Source organism: Muscardinus avellanarius, assembly GCF_963383645.1.
Source record: "Muscardinus avellanarius genome assembly, chromosome: 14".
NCBI lineage: Eukaryota > Metazoa > Chordata > Mammalia > Rodentia > Gliridae > Muscardinus > Muscardinus avellanarius.
Genome location: NC_137800.1, coordinates 56709794 through 56720645, shown reverse-complemented (window position 1 = coordinate 56720645; position 10852 = coordinate 56709794). Strand labels below are relative to the sequence as shown.

The 10852-nt window shown below is 44.9% G+C and overlaps 1 protein-coding gene across 2 annotated transcripts; it reads left to right on the top strand.

Annotated features, from left to right (window-relative positions):
- Positions 1 to 4113: 4113 nt before the first annotated feature.
- On the top strand, positions 4114 to 10601 carry PLPP5 (phospholipid phosphatase 5; the record flags this gene model as incomplete). Of its 2 annotated transcripts, none has more annotated exons than XM_080710930.1 (7): positions 4114 to 4169; positions 4296 to 4404; positions 4864 to 4900; positions 6070 to 6133; positions 6748 to 6872; positions 8404 to 8574; positions 10438 to 10601. In XM_080710930.1, the coding sequence occupies exons 2-7, from the start codon at positions 4345 to 4347 to the stop codon at positions 10599 to 10601; spliced, it is 621 nt and encodes a 206-aa protein (XP_080567056.1). In that variant the 5' UTR covers positions 4114 to 4169; positions 4296 to 4344. The 2 variants fall into 2 exon arrangements, with proteins under 2 accessions (XP_080567056.1, XP_080567055.1); XM_080710929.1 differs by having other exon boundaries at positions 4810 to 4900.
- Positions 10602 to 10852: the final 251 nt, after the last annotated feature.

Below are 10852 nucleotides of genomic sequence, written 5' to 3'. Positions count from 1 at the left end.
ATGAAATATTCCAAGGCATACTGCTACCTACAGTCTGAAATTGGTACTCATTAACTTTTAAATCTATATGTGGTCAGAGCATAAGCAGTTGGTTTTTATTCTTATGTAAAAATGAATTAGCTTAAAGCAGTATGAGATAATAGTTTTTTAACTTTATGTTAATTCTTACGGGGAAGAAGTGAACAGAAAACTTCTTACCATCAGCATAAAGAACTGAGGATGAAATCGTGGGCCTCCTTCAGGGCGCTGCAGTGGAGACGCTGTGTGGCAAGGCAGTGAGGCACAGGAGCCGGGGCCGCCCAAGGCTGGCTGAGGAAGGGGTGGTGGCCCTTTGTTCCTGGCACACTGAAGCCACAAGAGCCAGTGATTCATTTCTTTAATGTCAAATTGGGGTATGGATCAGAATGAGGTGGGTTTTATTTTTGCTTTAACAAATTTCCATTCTGTTTTAATGCTCAAAAAATGATCTGGAGCTAGGTGTTGGTGGCACATGGTTGTAATACCAGTACTTGGGAGGCTGAGACAGGAGGATCACAGGTGCTGGACCAGCCTCACCAACTTAGTGAGGCGACCCAGATTCAAAAGAATAAGCTGGGCGTGGTGGTGGACACTTGTAATCCCAGGATTTGGGAGGCTGAGACAGGAAGATGGAAAGTTCACAGCTAGCCTCAACTACTTAGTGATAAGGGCCTCTGCAACTTAGTAAGACTCTGTTTCAAAATAAAGTATAAAAAATAGGCTAGGGGTGTAGCTCGGAGGTAGATGCCCTTGGGTTCCATCCTCAGTACCATAAAAAAAATCTTGCCTATACTGTAGATAGGCTGTTTTGGAATCAGAGAAAATTGGAGGTTTCTGTGCATTCAAGAAAGGAACATATGTAAGGACTAAAGTAATCCGAGCAAGGGCCTGCTGCCAGCCTTCCTACCACTCCATGTAAGGGGAGTGTGCCTGGAAGTGGGCGTTTCTGGATGTTACCGGGGAACCGAGCTGGTAAGTAAGTATGCCAAGTGCCCGCAGCTGCGACAGGCTGTTGGTCAAATGTCTTGGTTCATGATAGAATTTTGAGTAGTTCGTTGCATATGTTCCAGTCAGGAGTTTGGAATATGCCTTCTACTCAGAATATAATTTCTGAACTTTCCACAACATGTTACTTGTCTTCATTTTTAAACTCAAAGCTCTTCGTATTCACCATAAACTCAAGCCACTACCAGCCACAGGTTTGTCCTAACAGGGTAAGAGAACAAGTTGCCTGGGGTCTGTACCACCTGGGGAGCGTGTGTGTGATGTGCAGTGTCATTGCAAAGCTGTGCTGCTGCTGGGCAGCGCCCGCTACAGTCACTCTTTACCCCACTGTTCAGGCCGCTGCAGTGATCAAATGGGACCAATTTCCTCCAGCCTTTGGCCACCTACACTTGACCTATTTTTTATAAACAAGTAGAGCTTGGCTCCATTTTCAGATGGACTAAGGAATGATATGATTAGACCATGTTGCAATGAGTTAAATTGAAAAGTTGGGTATTCGTATATACTAAAAACTCACCAACTTTTATCTGGGGTAGGATACTGGGAGAAAAATAGGTTATATAAGTTGAGGAAGGGGAATGATAATATTTACCACAGGTACAATGTGGTCACTTGGAGACCTCTGCCTCATTGAATTCAGGTTTTTAAGTACTTGAAACTCTTCAGATTGTCCTTTGCAGGTTCTTTTTATTTATGAGTAAAAAGCATTGTTTTGTATATTGTTTTGAAAATAAATGGATTAAAGACAAAGTTCTACAAGTCGGGAGATCGTGCTCCCAGTAGAAAACTCACACTTAACTTCCTTTGAAGAGATTCCTGCATGAGATACCAGCAGCATTTTTACAGATACTTCTAATGTACTTTGTTGTTTTGTCAACTCTACCCTCAAGCACCTCTTGTTATCTTTTAATACATGCCTGTGCAGGGTAATCTCATCAACCCACCAAAAAAAGAATCCTGCACTTGTTACACTCCTAAAATGCTGTAACCCTTGTATTTAAAAAATCATATTTTTTTTCTGAGTTTTGTCAGTCCATTGCAAAAATGGCAAACCTGGGCACTTGGGCACATATATATGAAGGGGAAGGAGGAAGATAATTATTTGTCCTTCAGGAGGCTGAAAAATCATTGGCACTTAAGAGTTGAAAACATAGAACAGCTGCATTATTCAGCCCTCACCCACTCGACTCCCTAATCGCCAGCACTTTTTTTTTTTTTTTTGTCCTGGGAATTAAGCCCAGGGAAATTCTGCCTCTGAACTACACCCCACCCCTATTTTATTTTGAAACAGGGTCTAAGTTGTGGAGAGCCTTGCTAAGTTGCTGAGGCTGGCTACAAACCTACCTCCCTGTTTCAACAGCCTCCCAAGTAGTGGGATTACAGGCACGCACCCCATCACCACACTGGATGCCAGCAGGCTCTTAATATATGCACATGGATCGTAAACATCCACCAGATTGCCTGTATAAAGTATTTATAAGGTATTCTTGTCAGTTTAGAAGTGGACTGGAGAAAATTTTATACCTTTACCATGTTATCTCATTTGTTCTATTACATACACACCCTGTGTTGAGAATCATTTGCCACTAATTACCAAGATGCTAGTTGAGATTGCAGCTGGCTACCAAAAATCTTTATGTACAAGGGTATGTGCATATTTGGAATATGAGAAATTAATTTGTACCCATTTGAGTGATACTGCACAATAAACACAGATTCCATTTTAATTTCCTTGTGTTCCGATAATGACCTTTGTAGATTGGTTACTTCCGTACTTTATCTGTAATAACCTTTGTAGATCCTGTGAAATGTTATTTTTCCTAAATCACTTGACACTTGAGTCTTTAATAACAAAGCATCAATATTCACTAAAGTCAATCTCCCTTGAGTTTCTGTGACTTGGTTAGAAGCTCTTGGCACTAAGATATTAGTGTTAATTTTCCCTGGGAGTGTCCCACTAGGGCATTACTGTATAATGACTTGATGTTGCCACATAGACTTCAAGATACATAATATTTGAGGATTTTGTTGATTGGCCTATGTTTTATTGCAAAGTGTGAAGCGTGCAAAGCTTGGTTAACTGTATATAAATAGCTTACTGTTGACTAGTTATAGTGTACTTAGAGTTGCCTGTAATATTTAATCTCACTGATGTGTGTGCTGATAGGAACAAAAAATTTTTGTACATTTACTGAGATGTTGCCTTTTTTATTTTACAAATACTTTGGAATTCAAATGTGTGTTCTACTTCTGTGAGGATTAACTTGGAAAGGCTTTTAATGACATTCCACTGATTGCAGATTTTGCTTGAGATTGACTTCAATAAATTGTCCTGTACGTTCCAGATTAAATATGTGGGCTTGTTATTTGCTTTTTTTTTTTTTTTTTTTTTTTTTTTCGCTGCTGAGGCTTGAACCCAGGAGCATTCTACCTCTGAACCACAACCCCAGCCCTATTTTTCATTCTTTTATTTTGAAACAGGGCCTCACTGAGTTGCAGAGGGCCTTACTAAGCAGCTGAGGAAGGCCTCAAACCATAATCCTGCTGTATCAGCTTCCCAAATGCTGAAATTACAATGCTTTGTAATTTTTTGCTACAACGCACTGGTTGAGGGTCACCACGCCCAGTGAGTTGTAGCAAAGAAAAAAAAATTCCAACCTCAGCGAATTTTCTTTGCTTCATAATGCTGCAATATTGCTAAGGAACTGGGTCTTAAAATGAGAATGTGTGTGGCGCACACTTGTAATCCCAGTACTTGGGAGGCTGAGACTGGAGATCACACAGGTTTGAAGGCAGTCTCGGCTCTAAGGCTCTCGGCAACCTAGACCCTGTTTCCAAAGAAAATATAAAATAGGTCTGGGAGTGTAGCCTGGAGTAGAAAGCCCCTGGGTTCCACCCCCAGCACCGAAAGAGAGGAGAGGGAGGGAGGCGAGGGGTGGAGGAGAGAGAGAAAAGAGGGAAGACTGCTCCTCCTTTGGGCTTTGGGCGCACAAGGTCGATGGGCCGGCAGGGGGCGCCGAGGGCGGAGGCGGGGAGCCCGGCGGCCGCCACGTCAGCTCTGGCTCTGCAGCTGCGATGCCGAGCGCGGCAGCCTTGGCCCTGGGGGCCGAGCTGGGCGTGCGGGTGGCGCTGTTCTCCGTCTTCCTGTAAGGACCCGGCGCCCAGCCTCTCGAGGCCGCGGCCTCCTCCCCTCCGCGCGCTGGCCGGGCCGGGGGGCCGGGAGCTGAGCCGAGCCCAGCCGCCCGTGCTTTCCGCTTTCGTTTCCTCCGCAGGGTGACTGAGCTGCTCCCTCCTTTCCAGAGGCGCATCCAGCCAGAGGAGATGTGGCTTTACCGGAACCCATACGTGGAAGCGGAGTACTTTCCCACCACGCCGCTGTTTGTGCGTGCAGCCAGCTCTCTGAGGTCTTAGTGCGTAGGCCCGCAGGACCCTGTAGGCGGGGACTCCTTGCTCCTTGGTTGATGTGCTCGAGATTGTGCTTCCTGGTGGTCACGGTTCAGATCTAGAGAGCAAGGCATCAGCTCTGGCTCCAGATGGGTCCTGTGAGCACTCGCCTTAGCAAGTATTCCTTTAGAATAAACGGGCGGCTGTGCTCCTTACTGGCGGGGCTGCCTCGCACCCGTTACCCACAGCAGAACAAAGGACGCGAAAGACTCATGCTTAAACCTAGAGAAACTGCTAGTCGGCCATGGGGGTTGTGCCTTGTCACTTCCCATTCCTCTTCCTGCAGGAGCCACTTTCACAATGGCTGGGGCTCTGTCTTACCTTTGCCATGTTCCGGTTCAGGTCATTGCTTTCCTGTCTCCTCTGTCTCTGATTGTCCTGGCCAAATTTCTCAAGAAAGCAGACACAACAGACAGCAAACAAGCCTGCCTGGGTAAGTGCTAACTGTTGGTGATGTCTCCTAGCGCTGGGAATGTGGTGTTTCAGCTGGGCTCAGCCGCTAGAACCTTGTGGGAATCACCAAGTTCTGTATTTCGAAACAGCCTTCTGCATTCTTTTTTCTTTTGGTGGTGGTACTAGAGATTGATCTCCGGCATTCTACCTGCAAGCTACACTCCCAGCCCTATTTTATTATACTTTATTTGGAACAGGGTCTCACTAAGTATCAATCTGGCAGCAAACCCACTGTTCTCCTGTCTCAGCCTCCCAAGTACTGGAACTACAAGCATGTGCCACCATGCCTGGCTTTTCCCTGTATCCTTCTTGTTAGCCTGTGAGACAGAAAAATAGCACTGTAAGAACCTGGTTAGCCAGGTATGATGGCGCCATCTGGAATCCCAGTATTGGGGAGCACGAGAATCATGGGTTCACATGTTTGAAGCTAGCCTCAGCAGTTCAGCAGGCTGCTCAGCAATTGAGTGAGGCCTTGTTTCCAAATTTAAAGGGGGGAGAGGCTGGGGTATGTACCTCAGAGACAGAATGCTCCTGGGTTCAATCCCCAGCACCATAAAAAGAAAGAGAACCTGGCTAACCCAGGATATACAGTCAGGCCTAAACACACTACATTAGCTGGGCATGGTGGCACACGCCTATAATTCCAATACTTGGGAGGCAGAGATATGAGGATCACAGGTTCAAAGCCAGGCTCCAGCAATTTAGGCTGTCAGCAACTCAGCAAGAACCTGTTTCCAAATAAAGTAAGGCTGGGGGTCCAGCTCATAAGTAGAATGCCCCTGGGTTCCTAACAGTCCAAACACACATACACACACACAGGCTTGTGTCTCAGAAACATCTTCACACTAATAGCCATTATATATATGTTATATAAAATAGTAACCTATTTTAAAAGGGTGGTCCTTGAGGACCACAGTTTGTGTTTTTGTGGTACTGGGGTTTGATACAGCCTAACTAGCTCAGGCCAGCCACAAACCTGTGATCCTCCTGTCTCAGCCTCCCAACTACTGGAATTACAAGCATGTGCCACCATGCCCGGCTTCATAATTATTTCTGTGCTGGGGTCTAGTTGTATTCTATCGCAAAAGGAACACATATTAATGCTGTTCCTTCTAGGCAGATGCCACTAACAGTTTCTTTGCTTTCTAGCTGCCAGCCTTGCCCTAGCTTTGACCGGTATTGTTACCAACACAGTAAAGCTGATAGTGGGGAGGTAAGTGACAAGTTAGCACCCCAGTGTCTGCTTCAGCCCTTACCCATCAGGAATTGTTTACTGTATTCTGTTTACTCTTTTTTTCCCCCCCAATACTGGGGATGGAACCCAGGGGCATTCTACCTCTGAGCTACACCCCCAGCCTTTTTATTCTTCATTTTGAAACAGGATCTGAGTTACAAAGGGTCTAAGTAGCCGAGTCTGTCCGCAAACCCATATCCTCCTGTCTCAGCCTCCCAGTTGCTGGGATTACAAGGGTGCGCCACCACGCCCGGCTCAGTCTACTCTTCCTCACTCAGCACCACCTCCCTGCAGGTGACAGCTGGGAGCTTTCAGCTTACCAGCATTTCCTACCAACAACCACAGCAGGGTCCATGGTCTGAGAGCACCTCTGAAGCTGCAGCATGATGTGCTGGAGTGACCTTTTTTCTTTTCCCAATTTAAATGTTAGCCGTGAAACTAAGGTTTTCTCTTAGTATAATCATTATCCTAATCTAGTTATATTATTTTTCCAAAGATGCATGACCAAGAATTAATGGTATTATTATGACTGATATAAACCAAAGAATACTTTCTGGAAGTGAGAATCATCTGTTGGTGCTTACTGTTTCTAGGCCACGCCCAGATTTCTTCTACCGCTGTTTCCCTGATGGGCTAGCCCATTCTGACTTGACGTGCACAGGGGACAAAGATGTGGTGAATGAAGGCCGCAAGAGCTTCCCTAGCGGACATTCTTCCTGTATGACTTTTAGATGAACTCTTACTTCTATGCTTAATTTTATATCATTGTTTTTGTTTTGTTTTGTTTTGTTTGTGGTACTGGGGGTGGAACCCAGGGGCCTTCTACCTCAGGCTACACTCCCAGACCTATTATATATTTTGTTTGGAAACAGGGTCTCGCTAAATTGCTGAGAGCCTCACTAAGTAACTGAGGCTGGCTTTGAACCCACGCGATCCTCTTCAGCCTCCCAAGTGCTGGGATTACAAGCGTGCGCCACCACGCCCGGCTACATCATTGTATTTAACCTCCAAAACTTATAGGAATGGGACATCTGACTACAGTTGCTCTTGTATCTGAATACTAGAATTTCCCCTTCTTAATAACACTATGATTTCACAAGCCCGTGCCTTGAATATTAGTAAATATTAGAGGATAAAGAGGCACCTTACCTCCATGACAGTTGCACATTTTATTACCTACCTTGATCCTGCAATCTTGCATTTGTCACCAAAAATGCAATATGTCATGTGCTCTGGACAGTTTAGATTCTTACCTCATTTGCCCACTGAAGTGGGTATTCTCTTTTATAGATGAGAAATCTAAAGCATAGCAAAGTTAAGTAACCTGCCCAGAGTTGTATAACTTGTATTCTAAAAACTATTCTCAGAGCTAGTCATGCACACGCTGTAATCCCAGTACTTGGGAGGCTGAGACAGGAGGATCGCAGGTTCGCAGCCAACCTCAGCTACTGAGTGAGATCCTCTGCAACTTAGTGAGATCATGTTTCAAAGTAAAGAATAAAAAAATTGGGCTGGGGAATGTAGCTCGCAGGTAGAATGCCCCTGGGTTCCATTCCCAGTACCACAAAAAAAAGACACCCCCCCAAAAAAAAAAACTATTCTCAGGTAAAATAGTAACATTGGAACACAAAGCAACTTTGTTTTTCCTTTTTGTTCCTTTCCCTCATAATGAGTTATCTCTACAGAAATATGCAAAATGGAATAAAACATTTTCATGCTCCCTGTCCTATTTGGAGATGAATGATGTGGCTTTCATTAAGACATATTAGCTGGGCATGGTGGCACGTGTCTATAAGGTGAAGTCAGAGGATTGCTCAAGGACAGCCTTAGCAACTTAGTCAGACCCTGTTTCAAAATAAAAAATAATAAGGGCTGGGGGGTGTAGCGCAGACAGAGAATGCCCTTGGGGCTTAATCCTCGCTGCCAAAAGATAAAAAATCATATACGTGGAGTCAGACATGGTGGTACACACTTATAATCCCAGTACTTTGGAAATTGAGACAGGAAGACCACAGGTTCAAGACTAGCATATGGGGAATTAGCGAGCCCATTTCAAAATCTAAAGGCCTGCAACTAAGAGGTAGAACTCTGTTAGGGACAATCCTCAGTACCCCCTCACATACACATAAACACACACAAGGCTTGAGGTGTAGCTCAGTGGTAGAGTGCTTGCCTAGCCTGTTCTAGGCCTGTGTGTGACACCCAGCACCACAGAAGATATGTACTAATTACAGGTTTTTCTATTCTAGTTGCATTTGCTGGTCTGGCCTTTGCTTCCTTCTACCTGGCAGGGAAGTTACACTGCTTCACACCACAAGGCCGTGGGGAATCTTGGAGGTTCTGTGCCTTTCTGTCACCTCTACTTTTCGCAGCTATAATCGCACTATCCCGCACCTGTGATTATAAGCATCACTGGCAAGGTAAGCAGAGCATTCACGCCGTAGGAGCGTCCACAGCACTCACTGTGCCCCTAGCACTGGCCTGGAGGAGCTACTCACTAAGTATCTGAATGAATATGTGAATGAATGAGTATGAATGGTCTAGGATCTGTAACAAGAGTACAAATGCAGAGTCATATGGAAATCAAGGATTACCAAAAAGAAACATCTGAATTTTTCCCTTATTTGAAGCACCGTAAATTCCTATTAAATTACATCTATCAGAAATGTTTTAAGCCAGACATGCTGACATGTGCATTTAGTACCAGCTACTGAGAAGGGTTAGGCAGAAGGATGGCTATGAGCCCAGGCCCTCAGAAACAGCCTGGGCAACATAGCAAGACATCCATTTCTTTTTTTTTTTTTTTTTTTTGCGGGTCTGGGGATGGAACCCAGGGGCATTTGACCTCCGGGCTACACCCCCTGCCCTATTTTTTATTCTTTATTTTGAAACCGGGTCTCACTGAGTTGCAGAGGGCCTCACTAAGTAACTGAGGCTGTCTGCGAACCGCGATCCTCCAGGTCTCAGCCTCCCGAATGCTGGGATTACAAGCGTGCGCCACCACGCCTGGCTCAACATTTCAAAAGAAAAAAAAAAAAAAAGCCAGGTGTGGTGGCACACACCTAGTACTTGGGAAGCTGAGACAGAGGATCGGAAGGAGGGATCTGTCGCAGACTCAAGGACAGCCTCAGTAAGTAGTAAGACTCAAGCCGGGCGTGGTGGCGCACGCTTGTAATCCCAGCATTCGGGAGGCTGAGACCTGAGGATCGCAGTTTACAGACAGCCTCAGCCACTTAGTGAGGCCCTCTGCAACTCAGTGAGACCTGGTTTCAAAATAAAGAATAAAAAATAGGGCAGGGGGTGTAGCTCGGAGGTCAAATGCCCCTGGGTTCCACCCCCAGACCCTCAAAAAAAAAAAAAGTAGTAAGACTCTCATCAACCTAGCAAGACCCTGTTTCAAGATAAAGAATGAAAAATAGGGCTGGGGGTGTAGCTTGTTGGTAGAACGTCCCAAGGTTCAATCCCCAGTACCACACACACAGAAAAAAAAAATGTTGAAAATTTGTGTGGTACTGCGGACTGAAGCCAAGAGCATTATACCTCTGATGAGAAGGGTGTAACTAATGACATCTCAAGAAAAAAAATGGGTTTTGTTCATATTAAGGATGGAACCCAAAGGCATTCCACCTCCAACCTACACCCCAGCCCTATTTTTCATTCTTTATTTTGAAACAGGCTCTCATTGCAGTTGAGGAGGGCCTCACTAAGTAGCTGAGGCTGGCCAGGAACCTGCGATCCTCCTGTCTCCGCCTCCCAAGTACTGGGATTACAAGCCTACACTTCCATGCCCAGCCCTCTAGGACTCTTGAAATGGTGAAAACAGGTCAGTGAAGAGCGCCACAGGAATCTATTTTTTCTGAAATAAAAAGTTCAAATTTGGTTTATTCTGATCAAGGTTTATTAGACCTACTTAATGGAAGATGTGTTTTCATGTGGTGTTTAGAGAACAATCTGACAAAAGGTTTTATCATATAATCCTGTGGTATATCATAAAGAAAACCTGAAGCAACCATAAATCTGGAATTAAAAGTTTTTTCCTAAGATGGGCGTGGTGGCGCACGCTTATAATCCCAGCACTTGGGAGGCTGAGACAGGAGGATTGCACAGGTTCGAAGCCAGCCTCAGCTACTTAGTGAGACCCTATTTCCAAATAAAGTATAAAATAGGTCTGGGAGTATAGTCCGAAGGTAGAAAACCCCCTGGATCCCACCCCCAGAACCTAGCCCCTACAACTATAAGAATCTAATATGATTAATAAAAGACCTCATTTCCTTTCTTTTCAGATGTATTAGTTGGATCCATGATTGGAATGACATTTGCCTATGTCTGCTACAGACAGTACTATCCTCCTCTGACTGATAATGAGTGCCACAAACCATTTCAGGACAAACATGCCCTTCCCACTGCACAGAAGAAACCTGGAGATTCTTACCGTTTAGATATTTAAAATTTGTATCTGGGCCAGGCGTGGTGGCGCACGCTTGTAATCCCAGCATTTAGGAGGCTGAGACAGGAGAATCACGGTTTGTGGACAACCTCAGCTACTTAGTGAGGCCCTCTGCAACTCAGCGAGACCCTGTTTCAGAATAAAGAATTAAAAAAAAAAAAATAGGGCAGGGGGTGTAGCTCAGAGGTCGAATGCCCCTGGGTTCCATCCCCAGACCCACCAAAAAAAAAAAAAAAAAAAAAAAAGTTGTA